Source organism: Equus quagga, chromosome 15, assembly GCF_021613505.1.
Source record: "Equus quagga isolate Etosha38 chromosome 15, UCLA_HA_Equagga_1.0, whole genome shotgun sequence".
Classification (NCBI taxonomy): Eukaryota; Metazoa; Chordata; class Mammalia; order Perissodactyla; family Equidae; genus Equus; species Equus quagga.
The window spans coordinates 39,124,841-39,148,285 of NC_060281.1; the positions used below are offsets into that span (position 1 = coordinate 39,124,841).

Genomic DNA, 23,445 nt, shown 5'->3' on the forward strand with positions numbered 1-23,445 from the left:
TGGGGCACTTCACATTCCCTAACCTGCCTCCTGTCTTTGTAAGGAGTTCCTTTTCTAAACATCCTTCAACCACCCAGTTTGACCATGCCAGCTCTTACGTGGTTTTTTGACCAGTATACGTACGTTACCTCATTTAGTCTTTGCCTCAAGCCTCACATAATAGGGATTATGAAAATAATTTAAAAATGAGGAGAGTGAAGTTCAGAAACATTAAGTAACTTGAGAACACACAGCAGGAGGAGGTGGCATAAGAATCTTGGGAAAAGCAAAGATCTTTGTGCACTGCCTTTCTCCTTGGTCATTCCACATCCTCACTCTCCCTGCAGGATTAGTTCACTCTGCCTCTCCTTCTCTCACCTCTACCCTTTATGCCTCTTCCTTCCCATAAAGATCTATGGAAGCCGAGCAGAGCAATCTTCCCTGCTTCTCTGGGCTCTCAGCAGGAAGGCCCTGGATATGGACATGCTTTTGAGACAAGAACCTAAAGTCATCCACCCAAAACTCTCCCAGTCATAGGGACTTTTCTTCCCGGAATCTCAAGAGTTGAAGAGGAAAAAGGGAATATGTTCCCTCAGGTTGTTGTCCCTGGAACATCCAGTGATTCACTCACCAGCTTGGTAGAGGGCCATCTTCCATTCTGAAAGGCAGGAGACACAGATAAGGGAAGGGCATTATTTCTGTTCTTGCCCCCACTCATTCTCCTCACTAGGCCTTTTCTCTCTCCCTTTCTTCAGTCTCCCAATGTCCAGCTTCTTTCATCTGCAGCTATGCCAGATCAGACATATAACATCTCAGAAATGGTGAACTTCCTTCCCTCCATCATGCTGGGGCTGCAGGCCACATGGCCAGGCTGTGCTAGGGTGTGTGCATGTGTACCAGCAGGGTGAGGGATGTCGGAAAATGCCCAGATGCCTGGAAGGTCCTCTCTGAAGCTCCAGAAAAGCAATGGTGGTGTCCCCCACAGAAAATGAGCATCTGGGCTAGATCTGATTATTCCTACTGGGAATACCAATGGGTCGAGTGACAGAGAAATGGTTTAAATGTTTACAACACATGTGCCAGGAAACTCAGAGGACATCAGGGTCACTCACCAGCATAGACCTGAGACATCCCTCCACCTGCAATGGGAGAAAGATAGAGACATCACCTGAAATGTGTCATTTCTGAGTCATGTCCTTTCTCTTCCTTTGCACCCATCTAATCTTTCTTTTGGACAACTAGCCCCAACGCTTCCTACCATCTCCCTCTGCCTGTTCCATTCTCTCATCCCCTCTCCTCTTTAATATCAAGTCTGAGGACATCAATTCCATGCTGATGATACCACAGGCACCATGGAAGTGCTTTCCTAGCTGAGACCCAGCGGATATATTCTATGTGTATCTATGCTCCCATTCCTGGGCGTAGGTGTCACTGTGTGTATACCTGTATGTGTGAGTGTACTAGAATCCCTGTGTCTCAAGCTGTATTATCTCTTGCCTACTTCTGAAAAGAATTGGGCAACTTAATGAGGAAATTTCAGGTGAGATTTTTTAAAAAGCAGTTCTAATAAATCTATGACTACTGAGCCACTGTGACCACTTGTTTTTTGGAGACACTGTTCTCTCCTTCTTCCTTGATTTTCTCATTGTTTTATTTATTTATTTTTCTTCTTCTTCTCCCCAAGCCCCCACAGTACATAGTAGTATGTTCTAGTTGTGGGTGCCCCTGGTTGAGCTATGTGGGATGCTGCTTCAGCATGGCTTGATGAGCAGTGCCAAGTCCATGCCCAGGATTCGAAGTGGCAAAACTCTGGGCCGCCAAGGTGGAGTGAGAGAACTTAACCACTGGGCCACAGGGCCAGCCTCATGATCTTCTCATTGTTTTAAATCTTACATTCTTTGTGTTCTTCTAGGCAGCCTACAGATTATGTAAAGCAACCAGTGAGGTTCCCAGCTTAGGGAAGTCACTTGATCTAGCGAGTTCCACCCCCTTCCTCCTTTCCTTTCAAGTGCACTCCTGGATATTCCTTCATGCTTTGCTGGCTGGAGAGTATATGGGCCCCTCCTGGAGAGATACTGAAGGATCTTTTCTACATTAAAAATCATGACTTTCCTTGCTTCCCTAACCATCAGCTAACCTTATTTCTCTCCCTTGGTAAAGGGATCCAGGATATTTCTCAGCACTGGGCAGAGTTAGGAGTGAGGAAATAGACTGGGAAATATCCTAGCAGAGATTCTTAGATGCAAATTCAGAAAACATGTCAGAGCTACTCACGAGCCATGTACCGGATCTTTCTCCACTCTGCAATGAAGAAAGGTGAAGAGTCATTAACACACTTAAACCAATGATAGGGAGACATATATGGATCCCTGGGGGAGTCATAACTTACTGAGTTCATGCTGGAGGTCCTCTGGAAAATAAGCCAAAAAAAACCATTATTGATATGGAGATGGAATGGGAAGTACCTCTGGAAAATAAACCTTACAAATGACCCAGTGCAGGGGTAGATGCGCAGGATGGGGAGGGGTTGAGGTCTTTGGGGGACACCTTCCCCTGCGCCAGTGCCTTGGGTTCCCTCCCTGGTCTGATACCTGATTCCATTTGCTCTTTCTCTTTCTCCTTCTGCTGTCGGCACAGGAAGTAACCCATCCCCGTAAGAATCAGCAGCAAGATGGACAGTGTCCCCACCAAGGCTGTGATCCAGGGCCAGGTCCTCCAGAAGGGGTCTGCAATGGAATGAAGCTTTAGCCTCTCATCCTCAGGGCAGGGATCACAGAGCTTATTTCATGACATTACATAATCCTTCTTATTCTAAAGTATCATTGAACTTTGGGTAAGACTTTGGTACACTCTTACTGTAACATAATATCATTACTTGTCTTGAACTGTCTGCTTCTCACATCTAAATATGAGTTGCTTGAGCATCAGAATCATGTTTTTTCTAGTTTAATTTTTTAAAAGGTTACATTTATGGGCTGGCCCATGGCCTAATGGTTAAGTTCGGCAAGCTTTGCACCAGTGGCCTAAGTTTGGTTCCCAGGAAGAGACCTATGCCACTTGTCAGCAGCCATGCTGTGGTGGTGAACCACATACAAAATAGAGGAAGATTGGCACAGGTGGCAGCTCAGGGTGAATAGTCCTCAAGAAAAAAGAGAATAAGAGGAAGATTGGCAACAGATGTTAGCTCAGAGCAACTCTTCCTCAGCAAAAAAAAAAAAAAAGGTTCAAATATCAGAAAGACATAAAAAGTCATCCAAACCTCCCATCCACTGAATCCTCCCTCCCCACCTTAATTAGCCTCTCATCAGTCAGCTTAATATGGTGGTTAAGAATATAAACTTTGGAGCTGGAGGGCCTGAGTTCAAATTCAGTCTCCTCCATTTGACTAGCAACGAGATATTGGACTAATTACTTAACTGCTCTGTATTGGTGTCCTAATTTATAACACAGGGTAATAACAGTATCTCACTCATAAGTTTAAAGGATTCAATTAATGCTTATAAAGGGTCTGACACAGTGAGTGCTAAGCAAGTGTGTTTTAAATTTTAAAAAGATAAAGATATACTTATTTTTTTTTTTGGTTTACACCAAACATAGCATTCTATACAAATTGCTCTGCATCTGGCTTTTTCTGTTCATCTTGGAGATTCTGCCATATTAGTACAGAGAGAATGTCTGCATTTTCTTTCCCAGCTGTGTAATATTCCGTTGCATAGAAGTTCCCCATCGATGGATATTTCCATAGTTTCTAGCTTTTTTGCTATTATAATTGATACTATAAGAAATTACATTTTACAGGCGTCATTCCATAGAAATGCAAGTATATCTGTCAGATAAATTCCAAGAACTGAGATTTTGGATCAATAAATAAGCAGTTTGGAGAAATACTGCTATATGCCCTCAACAGAAGTTATGCCAATTTACATTAAAAAATATACCAAAGTATACCAACAAAAGTCTAAAAGTGACAGTCTCCCCACAATCCTGCCATCAGAATGGGTGATGTACCATGTCAGTTTTGTTTTGTGTTGTTTTATTGCCAATTGTACAAGCGGAAAACATTTAATGCACATTCATCTCTTGGGTGAGATTGGATCGTCTCATGTCTTATTTCATTTTCTGTGAACTTATAATTCATGTCATTTGCTCATTTTTCTATTGGGTTGTTTTACATCTTAAGGAGATTAATTCTTTCTCTAAGATGTGAGTCACACATTTTTTTCCTATTTTTTCATTTGTCTTTGGTTAAGAGTCTAATCTTTACCATCTTTCCCCAATTCCCAATGCCTGTCACAGTTTCTGACACACAAGAAATACTCAGTAAGTATTTGTGACATAAGCAGCTTTATGGGGAAAGAAAAACATCCTTGGAGTAGGAAGAAGGCTCCAGATTCCTGCTCTGTGCCTTATATTCACTACAGAGACCCAAGTCAGCAACAGAGAATTACACATCCTCCTTCTTTCAGTAGCCACAGCCCAGCAAAGTATACCTGAGGCTAAAGCAGGGTACGGACCTGCAATGGAAATCCTGGCTGTCTTTTCCTTGCTGAGGAGGGGATTTCTGATGATACAAGATTCCCCTTCCCCAGAGCTGCCTTTCGCTATGACAGATGCTGCGACTGCATACAGACCAGCTCTCTCTGCAACCAAAGGTGCTGCCACAGCTGGAATATCCCCTCCCTTGGCATCTCTCCACTGTATTTGGGGCTGAGGATACCAGCAATCGTACATGCACTCCAGATGGATCTCTCCAGCCTCATAACTCTTCACTTCAATGTGAAAATCAGAACACAGTGCTGTGGAACAAAAATGTACCTGAATTCTATGGAACCCCCTGTAGTGATGAAAGTCTCAGAAGGAATCAGACGGCACTCTCACATGAGATAATTCAAGGGCTGTTTCACTAAGGAGCTGTTTTCAAAAGCCTGGTCACGGTGAGGGGAAACTACATGGAACAGAACGATACCCCAGGGAGAGGAACAGTGGAGCTGTTACCACCCACCACTAAACCCAAAGAGAGGCTTAATGGAAGCCCTTTTGAAGACCTAAGAGAGTCATGTAGAAAGGGCTTTCTTAAGAAGAGCTGTGATTTTCTGGAAAGGAATGCAGCCAGCTTGAGGTCATCCTATATGGAGAAAGCCAGGAGGAAAAGTTCCTAGACCTCCTGTGGTGTATCTTCCATCTTTTGGCTGCAGCTCCCCATTGACCAAATTCATCCAGAAGCCACAGGGCAAGAGAGTGCCATGAGAAAGAGAAGTGCAAACCTTGACTTCTGGACATCAACCTGGTCTCACCTTCTCCTGTTGAACATAAGCAATTTCATGGAACATCAACATCAGACAAGGGCACTTTGCCACTAAGATGGGGCAAGACAAAAATGAGACCACTCAACAATCATGTTTGAATATAGAGAAAAACACAAATACTGTCCAAACCACAATCATACAAAACATTTCCCTATCCTGGCTATGAGTGACTGCTGCTCCTTTCCCTATTACAGCTTTAACCTCATTCTAGTCTTCCTCCTAGGTAAGACATATTAAGACATCCAACTACAGAATCACACCCCCCACCTTCCTGACAGAATCCAGTCCAGAGCAAAGTCCCACTTCCATAAACCCTCCCCCAACTCCCCTAACACAAGTCCAAATTCTATAGCAAGTCTTCTCTAACACCCTCTTACTGAGACACCCCACGGTTCCCACATGGCATGTGTTCTCCCCCCTGCAATGAGTAATACACATAAATTGGTCAACTTGAGGTGTGTTCCTGGAGGCCTTTGGCTGGAGAACATTGGCAGCATGGATGCTGTCCTACAGGTCAGCCTTCCAGGGCCCACCACAGTGTATACCCGGAAGGGCCACAGAAGTAATCTGGAACACAACTGAACCAAACGATTGTGTGCTGAGGAGATATGTTCTTATCCTTCCTATCCTTGACGTTCCATTTCCCAGCTTAGACCCTGGCAGCCAGCTTGAGAGAGATCTTTACTTGATATCACAGAGTATAGGAGGGATTCCTCTTGGAGGAAAACCTGTGTCTTTCCCAAGGGCCTCAGAGAAACAAAGAGGGAAGGCAGTGGAGGCAGTTCCTAGTGACCAGCCAGGATGCTCTGAGGTGGATTTGGAGCATGAACTCTGCTTCTGCCCCCAGGTCTAAAGGAGTAACCAGTTCAGAACAAAAGTAGGAGCCTCACCTGCAACCTTCAGCTCCATTACGGCATTTTCAGAGAAGTTTTCATCTTGGAAATAACACCGGTAGCTCCCTCTGTCAGAGGCTCTGACGTCGTAAATTCGGAGAGTAGCCTTCCCTTCAGTGATGTCATCTCTTAAAATCAAAGTTCTCCCTCGATACTCTGCCATCTGTTCGTCATCTCTTTCCTCCCCATTTGCATACACGTATACTACCTCCCTAAGGCTGGATCTCACCCACATCAGATCCATGATCTCCGCGCTCATCTTCGGGGAAAGATGACAGGGCAGATCAGCATATTCACCCATGAGGGCCAGGATGGGCCCAGAGGGTCCAACCACAGCAAACTGAGCTGGTCGGTAAAAGGAGAAGCTCCATCAGAGGGAGTTGGGGCATGAGGGTAAGGGAGGGATCTCATGCAGGGAGGGTGAGGTACAAAAATCCTAGAGAGGAACATGATCTTAATAGAAGTACAATTTGTCTGAACGGCATGTATACCTTCAGTTTGGGATGGGACTTCCAGGTATAAGAAGTTATCACAGGTTCTAACTGGACAATAACAGATAATTGTATGATTCAGTAACATAAATGCAGAATGTTCCCTACCTGAGCAAGGGGTAAGCAGCTGGACCAAGATGACACAGACAAGGAGGTTGAGCAGAGGGATGTGTAGGGAACTTGCCATTTTCATCTGCGCTGCAGAGAGATGATGGAGTCAGGCAGAAATTATGACTTGAAAGAAGATAGTGAATTCCACATCAAACCCCCACCTCCCCAGGGGTGATTCAGGGTGAAACACACAATCATCAGTGTGGTGACTCAAGATCCTCTTCTGCTACAATGTCTGCTTGGGAGAGTCTTAACTTTGAGTTCAACATGGAAAATCACCAACAAAAATATGTAATGTTAAATGCACATTTAACATCCAAATATTATTTATTTAGGGTTAAATGTATGTATATTAACCCTAACCCATCAGGAAATCCTTAGCTCTACTGTCCAGAATCCTTCCACTTTCCCACACTTCTCCTGCTATAGCCAGGCCCAAGCCTCCACCCTCACACTCTGATTAATGCAGGACCCTCCTCTCTGGGTCCCCTGATTCCACTTGTGTCCCTTACTGTCTATTCTCAACACAACAGCCAGAACGTTCCTTGTGTAACATCATGCCACTCTTCTGCTTAGCAGCTTCCAGTGGCTCCCAATTCCCTCACAGTAGATGCTGAAGTCCTTACAATGGCCAACAAGGCCCTCCAGGACCTGAAACTCTGAATTCATCTCCCCTATTCTACTCATCTTATCCAGCCACAGTGCCCTTCTTGCTTGTTCTTGAATAGGCCAGGACAGAGGACACCAGCACTGACTCTTCTCTCTACCTGGAACCCTCTTCCCCCAGATATCCACAAGGCGCACTCCCTCACCTCCTTCAAGTCTTTGCTCTCAAGTCAGTTCCTCCATGAGACCCTCTCTGACCACAGGTTTATGGCAAAATTCTCCCATACCCCTGAGCGTGCTCTCTTTTTCTCATCGATTTTCAGCATCTAACATATCCTGGGTTTACTGTCTGTTTCCACCTGCTGGAATGGAGCTCCACAAAACAAGGACATTGGTCTATTTTGTTTCTTAATGTATGATGAGCCCATAGAACAGTGTGTAGTTCACCTGGAACCTTTAGTAAATATTTGTTGAATGAGTGAATGGATGAGGGGTAACGTATTAACCCACCAATGCTCCTTAGAATTTTATATCTGTTTCGGTGATCAGATTATGTGGTTGTCATCCCACAGGAAGGGAGGTGGAAAGTTGTGAAGACAAAGTCTGCCTCCATAATGACATGGTCTTTTGGTCTGGCTTAGAGACTATAGCCTGGCCTCCTCTTTTCCCACTGAGACTTGCCTATATTATTATATTTAATCCTATTTTTCAGTGAGGTGGGTTCAAGGAGCAAGAATGTCCTGCATATACATATAAGAGTATTACAACTCGGTGTGCTTCAGTGCACTCACTCTTCAGTGTGATTGTTCTTTGGGGGAGAAACATCCCTGGGAAGGAAATTATTCATTTCCTGTCTTCCCTTTTCCCAGGTGTTCACCAATGCTCCTTGGCTGATGGTCTCATGGCTCACCAGCAATGGAAAAGTTCCTTGTCTTAATTTCTCCACTACTAGAGAAGTGCCTTCAGAGGCAGAAATGTAAAAGCTGGCATTTGCAAAGAATGGCAATTATGTCAATCTAGGAGCACACAGCAGTCCAACAAAGCTCATACTGGTATGAAATGTTCAGGTTCTCCAAGGTCAGAATGAGGGCCCCTGCAAACTCCCACTCCAAGCTGAGTGCTGTCAACTGTATTTTGGCTCAGAAAAGCACCTCTGTCGTCTTTTAGGTATAGTATGTAGCATCAATGTGAACACTGCGATAAGGGAATTGTAGCCCTCACCAGCTGGCAAGGCTTGATTCTAGCTGAGTTCTAGCTTGGCTTCCATCCTAACCACCCCAAAGTTGGCTGCATCCCTCGATAGTGGAGATCTATGCCTAGGTGGATTACTCAGAGATAGGACTGAGATCTCTGGACCTAACCTCCTCCTTTCTCCCTTGTTTCTCTCCCATCATGTATCCTCTCTTTCCATGAAGATGTCAGGTAGAATGGGGTCCTGATGAATGACTGGAGGGAGTGTCCATCTGGGGAGCAACACTGTGGACTCCTCTAGGGCCCAACACATGGCCATCACCAAGTTCAGATCATGTCTCCATCAGACTCTGGTTAAAATCCAGGCAGAATCCCTGGTGGAGGCTCTGGAGTCAGTCAGAGGCTGAACCTACCACTGCTGAGTCAAAAGCCTAGTGAACGGGAGCCCTAGGAAGAAGACCTGTTCTCACCCATCTTTTCATTCATTCACTCAACAAATATTTATTGAGCCCACACTATTTGCCAGGCCCACTATGTATTAGGTGTAGGAAGAAAAAGGGGGTGGAAACTAGGTAATGGCTGCATGATTCACAAGTTGTGTAATCTCAGCCATGTGACAAAACCTATTTGAGCTCCAGTCACTCATGAAAGAATGTGAAATATGAACTTCAGAATGTGCAGAATTGGCCCAGTAATTTTACTTCCAGATATCAGGTCCAGTGAAGTACTTGCATGCATCCAGAGAGAAGCATGTGTAAAGATGACACTGCAGCATTGTTTTCAAAATCAAAAAAGTGATCAAAACTCTAACTGGCCACCCATAGGAGACTGGTTAATTAAATAATGTTTCACCCCTGTGAAGGAATTCAATGCGGCAGTTAAGACTAATTTGTAGTCAGCAACCTAGATAATTAAGACCTATTAAGTGAACAAAATGCAAGTTGCAGAACAATATGAATGGTTCTATTAAAAAACAAAGCTATAAATTGTCATATACATTTTATTAAATTGCCATAAAAAGGGTCTAAAAGGACACAGGCTACACTGAGAATTGGGGATCGAGTGAAAGATGCTTTTGTCCTTTGTACCCTATACTTTGAAAATTTTTGAATGTCTTAAAGTTGAAACGTTTTCATGTAAAACTTAACAATTAATAACTGTTACAAGTAATTATAGTGGCTGAAACATATTAGTTTTTCAGAAAATACCAACTCGTCTAAAACAAACCAGCATGAGACCCCCGTCATAGTTCTGCAAGTCCAGGAACTGCCGGGGGACAAGACAGCAGAAGTCTGAGCAGCTGGCACTCCTTCGGACCCTTGCCTGAAACCTGGACATGACCGCAGACAAAATGTTGCCTTTCAGGACATTCTCTCCTCTTCAAAATATTCTTTATGCTACTTGAGAGAGGACGATATTATTGTTATTATTATAGGTAACAATTTGTCTACTGTCCTCAGAGTAGAGAATATGTTTTCACTTATTTTAGGGTATTTATTGTTTTTGCTCCTGACTATAGACAATTTTAAAGTGGAGAAAAATATAATGGAAAAAAATTTGGATAATCTGTGAGAGTAATATTATACTTTGCTTCACGGTAATGTAAATATTTCTGGAAGTATTTTGGCCATATATATACCAAATGCCTTGGAAACATTTCATCCTTTGACCCAGAAATTCCACATTTAGGAATTGCACTTAAAGGAAAATAATGAGATATTAACACAAAGATTTATGTTTAAGGCTGTTCATCATAGTAAAATCTGCAACAGTAAAATGTACATGCAATTTAAATATCCCAATTGGATCCAATTTTGTTACAATGATAAATAAAATTATTTATTAAAAACATGACACCTAGTGACTGTATGTAAATCCCTTTATGATTGTAAAATGTGTTGTTTATCCATCTTCTGATTGTTGTATATGTGTATGTATGTAGTATGTAGAGGTTGGTTCAGATTTTTCTATAATACAAATAATTCTGTAATGACCATCATTACATATACACATTTAAGGTACATCTCTTTTTAGTATCTCTTAGAATACATTCCCAGAGATGGCCAGGAGAGATCATAAGAGTCCTTTGCTCCTTTCTCACCAGAGTAAGTTCTTAAGGACATGCAGTTGTTAAGTTTCTTCATTCAGGTTGTCTCCCTCCCACCAAATTTCCCAATGAAGTTCCTTACTTTTGGCACTGCATCCCGCCCCCATCCCCTATCCCCTCACCACACTCACAAGCACCAAACCCCTTTCTCTAGGTGAGGACTTCCCTGTACCCACTCTCAACTGTTTAGCTGCTGTCTTTCCAGGGCGGTCCTGGCTTTTACCAGTTTCCCTCACTTACCTCTTGACAGTCCCATCTGAAGATCACAGCCCACAGAATGAAGGGAATCAATAGCTCTCCGTTAATGTTAACAGTCTGCTCTGGAAGAAAGGGAAAAGAAAGAAAGACTGCTCACTGTGAGAAACAGTAACAGAGTCCCTCTCTAGAGGAATTAGTTTTTTCTTGGCTCCGAGGGGTGTTTCTTATCAGTTGCTGGACAGATACCAGCGGGAAATGTTAGAATGAAAATGAAACTGGACTGGACTGTACAAAATGAAGAAAAATTTCAGCCCTAATTCCCACACAGTTTGTGTCTCTCTGTGTTTACCTGTTTGAATCATTCATGTATGTATATATATGTAGATATATATATAATATATATATGTATATATGCGTGTGTGTATAATCAGTATTTCATTATGTACACCCATTTTCTGTCTTTTATATCATAGTAGATTTATCAGCAGAATTAAGAAGAAAAATTTTAAGATTTTAATGTATGAAGAGAAGAAGACAGCCACTAATTAAAATGTTTCTGTGGCTGTTTGCTAACATCTGTGTGCATGTAGGGGGGCACATGGAGGAGGAGATCTTCTACAACAGAGTAAAATGGAAGTACGAACAGAAAGAAAACCAGATCCACATTACCTTTTTAGCATCTCTGAAACTCAAGTCTCTGATCTATGACCAAATTGTGTAACTTTCAGGTTTCCAGAGACAGTGCTGCCAGTGACTGATGGGCGTGTCCTCCATTTTTTAGAACAGTCTTATTTGGAGTGCTGCTGAGCAGCTTCCTTCACTTTCTATGCCTTATTTGTGCTACATTTGTATTTTCATGTGTATTTGTTTCCACTCTGCCCACAGGATTCTGTATTCTCTGAGGTTAGACTCTGGATAGGCTGTGAAGGCTTTTTCTATAAAGTGTCTTTGGACAAACTGGCCCTACCTGTGGCCTAGGGTTTCCCAAGACACTTTATGTGAGTCTCACATCATTGGTTAACGCTCCTTGGGCTTTGATGTGACCTTGGCTGATGGAATTTGATTATATTCCAACTCTTTGAATTTAGGCTCTGTGCATGGCTGGTTGCTTGTGCAATATCTACTCCCTACTTCTTCTTAGTAATCAAACCCAGTTTGGGGAGGACTTGCCATTTGCCCATCCCCCTTTTAGATAGGAGAGAATGAGGGACTAAGTTTGAATCAATGATTTGTAGAGGGAAGTTGTTATGTTTTTCAAGAGGGTTCTATACTCATCCTACTTCCACTTTTTTTTTTTTGCCTAGAACATGGTCCTTGGAGCTGGAGTGCAGCAATCATCTCAGGACCATGAGGCACCCTTGAGAATGGAAGCCACATGCTGAGATGGTAGAGAATAAAGATCGAAGAAATCTGGTGCACCAATGCATCTCTGAGTTGCCAGACCAGCTCTGGACTGCCGCTCTCTGAATTCATTTTATACAAAAGGAGATCAAAATCTTGTTTTGTTGATGCCAGTGGTACTTCCAGTCTCTGCTGTTAGCAGCAAAATACAATTCTTCCCTCCTCATCACCCACTATCAACAGTTTATCATGAAACTTTTCAAACATAGAGCAAAGTTAAAAGATTTTTTCAATGAACACCAAATTTACCTACTATCTATATTCCATAGTGAACATTTTACTATAGTTGCTTTATTATAATCTTTCCTTCTGTTTATCCCCCCATCCATCCTTATGTATTTAAAACCTTATTTATTTATTTATTTGGTGCCTTTTAAATAAAGTTGCAAATATCAATGCCCTTTCCCCTGGATATTTTGGCACATCTATCAGTTACGAGAACCCCGTCGTGAAATGCGTGAGGCACCAATGCTGTGTCTGAAACACAAATGTAGGAGTACCTTTCAGTCACATGTTCTAAAAGAATCAGGGGTGTATATTTATCTGGGTATCTCTAGCTCCTAAATGCCACACCATCCCCACCAATATTCACAGTCTGGCCCCTGGTACCTGGCCACTCCTGGTAAGAGTCAGACTCCCTCCAGGAGGCTGTGTAAGCAGGAGGCTCCAGGATTGCCTCTCAGGAACAACTTGATATAGGGACAAGCACTGCCTCAGGGACCTTCTGTCCATTCCCTGACATCTCCTGAGAGAAGTGCTCTCTTCTCTGCTGATATCACAAGAAGGGAATAGATATTTTGGAGGACCTGTAGGATGCAGGGCCCCACAAATTACTTGAAGAGGGGCAGGCGTAAATCACTCGTGAAGGAAGCTGAGGAAATGCATGTAGTTGAGTTCAGAGACAAAATAAAATAGGAGAGTGGACATCACATTAGAGATGGGTTAGAAAGTAAAAGTTATCTCAGAATATAACCATCTTCCCTGTCAGTAATCAGGCTGGTGTAAAAGACATATTTGATAAAGCCAACTACATGGTTAACAGAAAGAATATTTCTCCCAAGATCATGATGTTGCTGCAAAAGGGCAAAACAAACCCTTCTCTGAGTGTTTCCTGCTTTCTTACTCACTGAGAAACTTTCTTTTAAAAATTCAGTCACCTTTCATTCTTTTGGATATGGCTCGCCAGTTTTCCCAACACCATTTATTGAAGAGACCTTCCATTCTCCATTGTACATTTTTTACTCCTTTCTGAAGATTAGCTGTACATTATCTTTTTCTTTTCTTTTTTTTTTTGAGGAAGATTAGCCCTGAGCTAACTGCTGCAAATCTTCCTCATTTTGCTGAGGAAGGCTGTCCCTGAGCTAATATCCATGCCCATCGTCCTCTACTTTATATATGGGATGCCTACCACAGCATGGCACGCCAAGTGGTGCCATGACTGCACCCAGGATCCAAACCGGTGAACCACAGGTGACGGAAGTCGAATGTGCGCACTTAACTGCTGCACCATCGGGCTGACCCCAGCTGTACATTATCTTAAACCAGACACAAAAATTAACTCAAAATGGATTAAAGACTTGAATGTAAAATGTGAAACCATAAAACTCCTAGAAGAAAACATTCACTGTTTTCTCTTTGACATTGGTCTTAGAGTATCTTTTCAAACATCATGTCTGCTCAGGCAAGGGAAACAAAAGAAAAAATAAACAAGTGGGGCTATGTCAGGCTAGAATGCTTTTGCAGGGCAAACAAAACCATAAAGAAAATGAAAAGACTACCCACCAACTGGGAGAAAATTCTTGCAAATCATATATCTGACAAGGAGTTAATTTCCAAAATATATAAAGAACTCATACAACTCAACAACAAAAAATGAAAAATGTGATCAAAATGGGCAGAGTATATGGAAAGATATTTTTCCAAAGAAGATATACAGATGGCCAAGAGGCATATTAAAAGATATTCAACATCACTAATTATTAGGGAAATTCAAATCAAAACTACAATGAATTATCACTTCACACCCACCAGGATGGCTATTATTAACAAGACAAGAAATAACAAGGATGGAGAGCATGTGGAGAAAAGGGAAACTTCATGGACCATTGGTGGGAATGCCAACTTGCAAACTGGTGCAGCCACTGGGGAAAAAAGTATGGACATGTCTCAAAAATCAAACATAGAAATACCATATTATCCAGCTGTTTCATGACTGAGTGTTTATCCAATGAATACGAAATCAATAATTTTAAAAGATTTATGTACCCTTACATTCATCGCAGCATTATTCACAATAGCTGACACGTGGAAGCAACCCAGGTGCCCATCTATGGATGAATAGATAAAGATGGTGTGGTACATATAAACAACGGAATACGACTCAGCAATAAAAAAAATTAAATCATGCCATTTGTGAAAACATGGATGGACCTTGCTTTCATGGATGGTATGCTAAGTGAAATAAGTCATAGAGAGAAAGACAAACACTGTATGATACAACACATATGTGGAAGATAAACAAACAAACACATAGAGAACAGATTAGTCGTTAGAGAAAAGGGATTGGGGGAGGCTGAAAGGGTTAAAGGGGCACATATGTATGGTGACAGATAACATCTAAACTATTGGTTGTGAACATGATGCAGTCTACATAGAAACTGACAGATGATAATGTACACCTGAAAGTTACACAGTGTTATAAGCCAATATGACCTCAATAAAATAATTTAAAAATAAAAATAAATAAAAATTTGGAGTCTATCCAAAGTCCATTAAATAAGAATGAACTATCCCATTCTTGTCTGGAGGATGCAAGTTACTTTGACACAGAAAAGCAACTTTGATTTCCATCCTAGATGCTGGACTTCAGACAAGGGGTTTCAGGGCACAACATTTTCTTAACTTTATAGTTTCCAAGAATATAAGACCCCAGGTCTACTCCTCATGCAGACCATTACATAAAGCCTTTGGAGAGAAATATTTGTGAAATAGGGATGGAAAAAGTTCATTAATTCAGCAAATTTTTATTGACAAGCCACCATGTAGTAGGTATCAGCACTGAACTTCAAACTCGTGAGGAGAGGTGGCGTAATGGAGGAGTTAAACCACAGACTCTGAAGCCAGGTTTCCTGGGTGAGCTTTGCTAGCTTGTGACCTTGGGCCAGTTACTTATCCTCTCTGTGCATTAGTTTTTCTATCTGTAAAATAAGGATGATAATAGCATCTGCCTTTTTGGATTGCTGTTGTGAGGATGAAATGAGATAATTCAGGCAACTTTCTTACAACAGATTAAGCCATAAAAATGTATGTTAAGTAAAAACTAGATTTGGTCCTCCTTCTCAGAGTTGACAGGTTGGCATTTTCCCCTAAGGAGGGTGAGATGCCGGGGATTGATGCTGAAGGAATGCAGAACCGAAGGGTGGACTTCTACTGTTAACTTTGGGGGATGAGCTTGATAGATCCCAAAAGGAATTCAGAGACTTCTTACCTGTAAAAAATAGGTGGGTGTACATATACTTAATAACAATTCCAGTCCCTTTTGTACAGCAATTGTACTTTCAAGAATTGATCTTAACGCCAAATGCCATAGAGAAATTTATTCTCTGTAAGTGATGAGGGCTACGAAAAATGATTTACATACAAAGATGTTTATAGTAGTATTATTTGTAACAAAAAAGAAAGAAAACCATCTTCATTATGAAAAATATAAGATTAATGTTGAAGGTTTAGTGTTGCAGAATAAGCATGTCATAGGACAATGTATATAGCAAGGTCCAATTTTCATTAGAAAAACTCTGTGTGTGTGTGTGTGTGTGTGTGTATCTGTATAAGCACAGAAAAGAGTTAAAGAATATGCACTTAACTGTTGATAATATAATGTATTTTAAACATAGGAAGTTATTTAAGGAAAGGAGCAGTAAACAAATTCACAAACCAGAGACAAAATCTTGAAAACTCTGGCGTGAAAAGTGTCACTGAAATTGTTTGACAAGGAATGATTTGGATTCTCGGGGGTAATATGATGTAGCGTTAGATGTAAGACTGTTGACTGTAGCATCAAGTCCCAGACCAGCAGGTGACCTGGAGAAGTGGCTTTTCTGTGTGCACTTTATTTAGTATCTCCTAGGGTTGCATGTGGCTCAAAATGAAATAGAGTTACTGAATGAAAAGACTGAAACAGCAAAGTCCCTTCCAGATCCAGCTTCCTGCTGTGGTTCTGTTGCTCAGGCATTCAAAACAACCACTGCTTGTGGGCACTGGCCTTTCTTCTCTTTATGACATTTCCAAGAGATCAAGGTCAGAGATTGTAACCAAAAGTTTGGTCTCTGAACCCGAGGCCAATCCAAATAACGAGAACAGAGTCTTGAGTGGAAGAGGAAAGGTTTTTACTATGCCAGGCACAGGGAGCAAAGCAAGGGCTCATGCCTCAAAAATTGCTAGCTCCCAGATGAGGAATGGGTAGGGATTTTTATTTGGGGTTTTGGGTAGGGGAGGGGGGAACAAGTAGCTTGTGCAGCTCAGTGCTTTCCCACCAGCCTTGAGAGGCTGCTTGCAGCAAGGCGGTGGAGGGGGGAGGGTGAGATAGGAGGATGGCAGGTGGGCGTCCTTCGCCTTTGTCTCTTGTCTCCTGTTTGAGGCGGGTTCGGATTCAAGTGCCAGGAGTCCAGGAGTTGAGGTCTGGGAAGCCTCCGCTCCTTGATATTCTTGACACAGCAGCTTTCCAGGCAAACTTCAAGGACACATGATTAGCTAAACTTTAGTGTGCCTCCAATTCCAGGCCACCTGGGCTTTTAACAATTTGTAACTCCCATTTAGTTGTAAAGCTCCAAGAGTCAAAGTTTAAAGAAACAGGTATTTACATGTGAGTGGAGCTAGAGAAGCAGGAAAGGGGGTGGTGGGTTTTAGTTTTAACCTCATATGCGCTGGGTTCAATTTGGGGGAACTGATATCAGGGCTGATGTTAAGACCCTATAACAAGATCACTCTCCAGGCCACTAGTTTTTAGTCTTTCCACCAGTATTTCTTGTCTCTTGAAGTTCCTTTTCCAGTTTCCAGCTGTAATGGCAGCACCAGAGAGACTCTCTTAACAAGACTCTGTAGGGTGGCATTGTCCTTTCTGGACTTCTGCACCATGTAGCCCTGGAGCACTACAAACTCTCTCCAGCCTGTTTCCAGTCTCATGGAGAAATGACAAAGAAATGGCCACAGCTCTGAGAGCAAAGGTCAGAGGGGCTCCACCTCCACTGCTGTCTCAGGTGGAGCTCTGGAGGAGTGGTCCCTAGAAGTGGCTCCTCAACCCCAGCGCCCAGTTCTCCCCTGGAGGTTCAATTGAGAGAAAGTCTGGGGACTGATGACCTCAGGGGCAGATGGTCAGAGGGGTTGGGTGATAGAACCAGAGGCAGAAGAAAGGGTGGAGGGGCCCAGTGAAGGAAGCCTAGGGGAAAGTGTAGATGTGGGACCCATGAGGCACACTATAGAAGGAGAATCTCCAGGCTCATAGTCCAAGAAGATCCCCACCTAGCTGGGGGGCTCACTCAGGCGGAAGAGGGTCTGAGGAGAGGTGAGGGCCTGATACTTAGTAGCATACATTTCCACAGCCCAGAATCCATTTTGAGTTGACTCTGTGCATCCACACACCCTTTCCGTGTTTTCCTCACAAATCACAAGGTCTCAGTAAGTTCTGTCACCCACTTTGACCTCCCAGTAGTGTCTCCTTGAAGAGAAGGACTTGTGGCCCAGCACACAAGGGTCAGGAAAAAACCTCCCAGGTTTTTTTGCAGAGATCCTTCCTTGCATTTTTCTGCCTCACACTGCAGCAATCTTTAGCCAGAAAGAGTTCAAAGTAGGCAGTGTCTGGATCCGGAGTCACATTAGCTTCAGAAAGAGAGAGACAAGGGAGGCAGCCAACTCTGGTATCCCAGGGCCCTCGGGGACTGGAAAAGAGGAGAAAAGAAGCTAACCCTAACCCATGAAGTCCCTTTCTTTCTCAAAACAGCTAGAGTGATAAGTATCTCTCAAATGTCCTCAAGAACATTTTTCAAAGAACCAGTGGGAGAGCTCAGAAAATTTCACAAGGAAGAGATAATGCAGATTCCTGAAACCTGGAGGTCCCAGGTCCCTGGGAGTAGGGGTGTCTAATCAGGAATCCCCCTTTCCCATCCCATCCTCTCCTCTCCCACAGCAGCTTGTACAAATCCCTCTCATGTCAGTGCACTGATATTATTTGTTTCATATTTCTCTCTTCTACTAGATTAGGACCTGAGAAAGTGGAGACTGTGTGCTCATCACTGCATTCTCACTGTCTAGCACTGTCAGTATCTGACTCCCAAGTGATGCTTAATAATGTTTGTAGAGTGAAGGAATGGGGAAGATCGTGTGGAAAGCCTTCAGCCATTCCTCTCTGCCAGCCTGAAGCCCCAGGGGATCTGGTGGAGGGCTACTTGGCCAGAGTTTTTCTGCCAACTGTGTAGGATCCCTGATCGAATCAATGCTGATCTTTAATAGACTTTCCCAGAATCTCAAAGCTTAGAAGAGTCACATGGGAGAAACTGTTGTGTTTTCACCAAATGCTGGTTCCTTTTCCCCATAGGGACACAGCTAGATGACATTTCTCAGCCTCCCTTGGGTACCCAGGAGAAGAATTGGCCCTTGAGAAACCTTCTGCACAATATTTCCACCCCTTTTTCCCCATCTCTTGGCTGAATACAGAATAGAGTGAGGCCCTAGAACATCCATGTGGAGTAGAGCTCTCATCTCCCCATATGATCTGTCTTGAACTCTGGACAGATGCAGAAATACACTTTTATCGTGTTTACATAATGAGGTGGCAGGGTTTTTTGTTACAAAAGTTAGTCTACCTTGACCAATATGAGCCATCAGCGAAAGTCAGCTCCCTTTACAGGCTGTTTCTGTGGACAGTTGTCTTATGTGCTGGATACTGAGGACCCAGAGATGGTAATACACAGTCCCTGCCCTGTCAAGGAACTCAATCTTGAGACAAAGAGACAAATAATATCACTTCAAAGGGAAAGTATATAAAATCCTGTCAGATCTTCCTTCTAAAAGCTGTCAAATCTACCTTTGATTCTCTATTTATTTGCTTCAGAGAATCCTGTATAATTGATCACTTTCCTCATATATATACTTATACACAATACAGTTTATAAAGCTCAAACTATGTGTTGGGTGGTTCATCTGGAGCCAGTACCACAGACCTAAGCTGCTCTTTGCTGGATCAGGGCTTCCCTGTCTGACAGAGCAGTTAACCCAGCCTAATCTTCACTATGTCTCTGCTTTATTTATTTTCCATCAGCCTCGTTTTGTCAAATCCAATTGTCACTTGTCAGTTCCCACTTATTCAAACTCTCAGCCATGTTTGACATAAACATTTCCTCCTTCTTCACATTTCTTTCCTCAGATTCTGGCACACACACCCTCTTGGGATTTTTTTCTTATTCCACTGGTTACTTTTTCTCAATCTCCTTTGCTGGATCCTCCATTTCCTAACCTCTGAATGTCTGGGGGCGCTGGAGCTCAGTATCTTGAACTTTTGTTCTTTTGTCTCTGAACACTCTCCCTCCCTAAGGAAACTCATCCAACCCCAGGATTTTAATTACTACATGTGCACACATAACTCCCAAGTCTCCAGCTCCAGCAACTTCCAGACTCATTCACCCAATTGACTATATGACTTAAGTCCAAAAGATAATTTTTAATTCTCTCCCAGAAATTCCCTATCATTCACCCATTTGCTTTGGCCAAAATCCCAAGCAGAGCCTACCAAATGGACCTATCATCAAGTCTTTTTCAACTCTTCCTTCAAAACATATCTCTTATTCAACAATCGCTTTTCACTGTCTCCATCAGAGCCACCAGGATATCATGCCTGGCTTCCTTGCTTCCCATCTTGCCTCTGTATAGTCTCTATAGTCTATTCTCAAGACAGAAGCAGCCAAGCTGATCTTAAAAACACGTAAATCAGATGCCGTCACTCTCCACCTCTAAAGTCCCCAGTTTTTTCCTATGACACTTAAAATAAATCCAGAGACATCATCATGGTTTGGAACACTTTCCATCATGTGACCCCTGCTTATCTCTTGCACCACACCTCCTATCATCTTTAGGCCCAATCACATTGCTCTTTCCAGGCACATGGATTTTCTTCCAGTTCCTCAAACACTCTGGATCTTTCACACCTTGGGATTGTTGTATCTGCTCCCCACTCTCCCTGGAACAGGGAAAGCCCCGGGTGTTAACATTTGTATTCCTTCCTATTATTGTGTCCTGTCTTAAATGTCATCTCCTGAGAAGGACCCTCCTAGATCTGCCTCTCATATTAAGTCTTCCCCCTTCATTCTCTATCCCTTTGTTTAGTTAGTTTCCTTCATGGCTTAGCATAAACACTTAGTAAATATATATTGCATAAACGAGGCCGTAACAAGAGAAAAACAATACATTACAAAGGACTATCTGAATCAGAGCAATGCAGGGAGAGTAGATGATGGAGTTGAAGACGACTTAGAAGGAAGAACTGACAGGATTGACTAGCTGATTAGAATACAGTGATAAGGAAAGAGGGCTCCTGCATGATTGAAGTTCTTTCTTGGGCAATTGTGTAGACAATGATATCATAATACAAATACCAGAGAAGGAAAAAAACTAAGTGTAAGTTGGAGGAGTTGGGAGAATATTGAATTTAACTTGGTCTGAGCTGCCGTGGGACAATCCAGATAGAGAAATTTTAGGGTTCTGGTGGAAATGGAACTTTGGAAAGACATTGAGATATGAATGTGGGAGTACTCATGTAGGATTCTCAAGGTGTAATGTAGAGTGACACGTGTATTTCACTACAGAGTGACAAGTGGATCCAAGAATCCCTGGGGAACATGTACATTTAGCAGACAGACAGGGAAGAAGTATCAGCATCTCTTGAGTCAGAATTAATCAGTTGAGTGACCTTGAACAAGTTACTTGAAATTACTGGGCCTTCTTCATGTTAAGGATAAGGAATCAGAGTAGATCTATTCCAAATTTGGAATGTGGGACCAGATTCCCTGAGTTTTTGTCTTAGTGTCACCACCTCCTGGATGTATGATTTAGTGCAAGGTTTTTACTCTTTTTGTGGATTAATTTACTCCATTGTACATGGACATCATAATGGCACCTACTTCTTACGGCTGATGTGAGGATTACTAAATAAGAGAATATACATAAAGCACTCAGACCTGTGCTTGGGCATGGTGGTAGCTGCTCAATAAATGTTGGCTATTAAAAATGACAATTTACAAGATTTAACTTAGACCTCCTTTCTAGGGTTCTTCATGGGGGAACAAATTATGAGGTGGTCTCTCTGCTCTGAGGAGAGAGGGGCTCAGGTGAACAGAGTTGCCAGGTCTCCTCTAAGATGCACGTAACATACTTGAGACTGAATGTCATTTAAATGGAGGCTTTCTAGTTGTATCCTTAGGTTTTTGGTAATGAAAATGTTGAGGAGTAGAAAAATCCAAGAAAAAAAGTGTGTGGGGAGGGCTTTAAGAAGGAGAAAGATAGAAATAAGCCTAAACTGCTGGAAAGAAAAAGGTGAAGATGCTCAACTGGGATGAGGTAGCACTTGGTCATGATGCTGTGTGGATCTTCTCCGGGTCTCCGTCCATCGCCCACCCAACCAGGCCACTATTTGGAGCTGGAAGATGGAGAAAGAACACTAAGATATTTTTTTAAGGAGTCCTCTGCCTGAGACCATAGTAATGAGACAGCCATTCACCAGCATAGGAGCAGGCTTTTCTCCGCTCTGCAACAGGAAAAGGAGAGATGAGCACTCCCTTGCAACAGCCAGACATTTCTTAGCCTTTTCTGTGCCCTGGTTGCCTTCCCATCCCCTCCTTGGTGCCTGCTTCACTCATGTCCAGGACTTGTCTGGCTGTGTCTCCTCAGCTTCTTCACAAGGATGTGTCCAGAGAGAAGGAGGCCAGAGGAAATGGACTCTTCTATTTAACCTTCCTGGTTTCTGACCATGGGTTTGGACTCTATTGGGAGCTCTTTACTCAACTCTTCTCATTTCCTAAATTAGAAGGATTTGTGCTTCAGTATCTGAAAAACACCAACATACGAAAACTCATGTGAAGGCTGTCATTACATGGGACACAGCCCTAGACACAGGACAGAACTATGCTATATTTACCCTTCTCTTTTTTTCAGTGATCGCGATCCACTCATTTCTCTGGTCAGGAACTCGATTCCATCTTCTCTTTTATCTTTTCCAAGACCTAGTGCAGTGTCCTGCATGCAGTAAGTGTGGCCAACTGCCTGGAAATATGTCTCTTTTATTCATTTAGCCTCAGTGGGAAGCATCTATTTCTCATGCTTAATATGTCACCTCTTGCTGCCATTAGGAACTCTCAGGAACAAAGATGGTTTTTATAGCTTTATTTGGGGAGCTGCTCATGTGTTTTAGGAACTATGGTTTTATGGCTACTAGCTCACATTTTTTTCCTCTATCTCCATACATTGTTATCCATGACTCATTAGCCACAAAATCCAGAGCCAGTAATTAACTACTCAATTTTTCTTCATCTGTAGTGTGGTGATAAAATCAACATTTGCTTCTTAAGTTATCTGGGGAGGACTTAGAATAGCACTCATGCATATGAACCCTCCATGAATGTCATTGTCCTCCATTTTGAAATGATCATTCATGACCCTTGCACTTGACTCCCAAATCTACCTCCCCAAGAGACAGCATCATCAGGTGGGTGTCATAGGGTTGGATTTTTAGCCATAAGGTGAAGGGGAACCTCTGAAAATTTCAGGATGAGAAAATGTATACTTTGAAAATAGCAGTAGGGCAGGTGAAGAGGGAGGTGGGAGGCAGGGGCACCATTTGCATTGTATGCTCTGGAATGATGCCTCCTGGGATTGCACAATGTAGCTTGTCCTTTTTTGGTGAGCCAGATGGAAGAGGCAGGGAGACCAAGTAGAAAGCTGCTGTAATACTCCAGGGAAAAAATGACAAGAGCTTGAAGCAAGTCCGTTGCCTTGGGGTCAGAAAAGAGAGTAGTAGATTTGATTACTACTATTAATAATAGCTAATACTTATATAGAAACTGTTATGAGCTTGGCATTGTGCTTAGGGCTTTACATGTATTAACAACACAACAGGTAGA

The 23,445-nt window shown here is 42.5% G+C and overlaps 1 protein-coding gene across 1 annotated transcript in view; it reads right to left on the reverse strand.

Moving 5' to 3' along the window:
- Positions 1-602: 602 nt before the first annotated feature.
- LOC124227090 (butyrophilin subfamily 3 member A2-like) overlaps positions 603-23,445 on the reverse strand; it is a 29,760-nt gene continuing 6,917 nt past the window's right edge. The window contains exons 5-13 of the mRNA XM_046640991.1: positions 10,925-10,999; positions 6,778-6,862; positions 6,176-6,523; positions 4,494-4,775; positions 2,571-2,705; positions 2,369-2,389; positions 2,254-2,280; positions 1,092-1,118; positions 603-637 (exon numbers count right to left, since the gene is read on the reverse strand). Of these exons, the coding sequence (XP_046496947.1) occupies positions 603-637; positions 1,092-1,118; positions 2,254-2,280; positions 2,369-2,389; positions 2,571-2,705; positions 4,494-4,775; positions 6,176-6,523; positions 6,778-6,862; positions 10,925-10,999 (1,035 nt within the window). The remainder of the gene's footprint in view (positions 638-1,091; positions 1,119-2,253; positions 2,281-2,368; positions 2,390-2,570; positions 2,706-4,493; positions 4,776-6,175; positions 6,524-6,777; positions 6,863-10,924; positions 11,000-23,445) is intronic.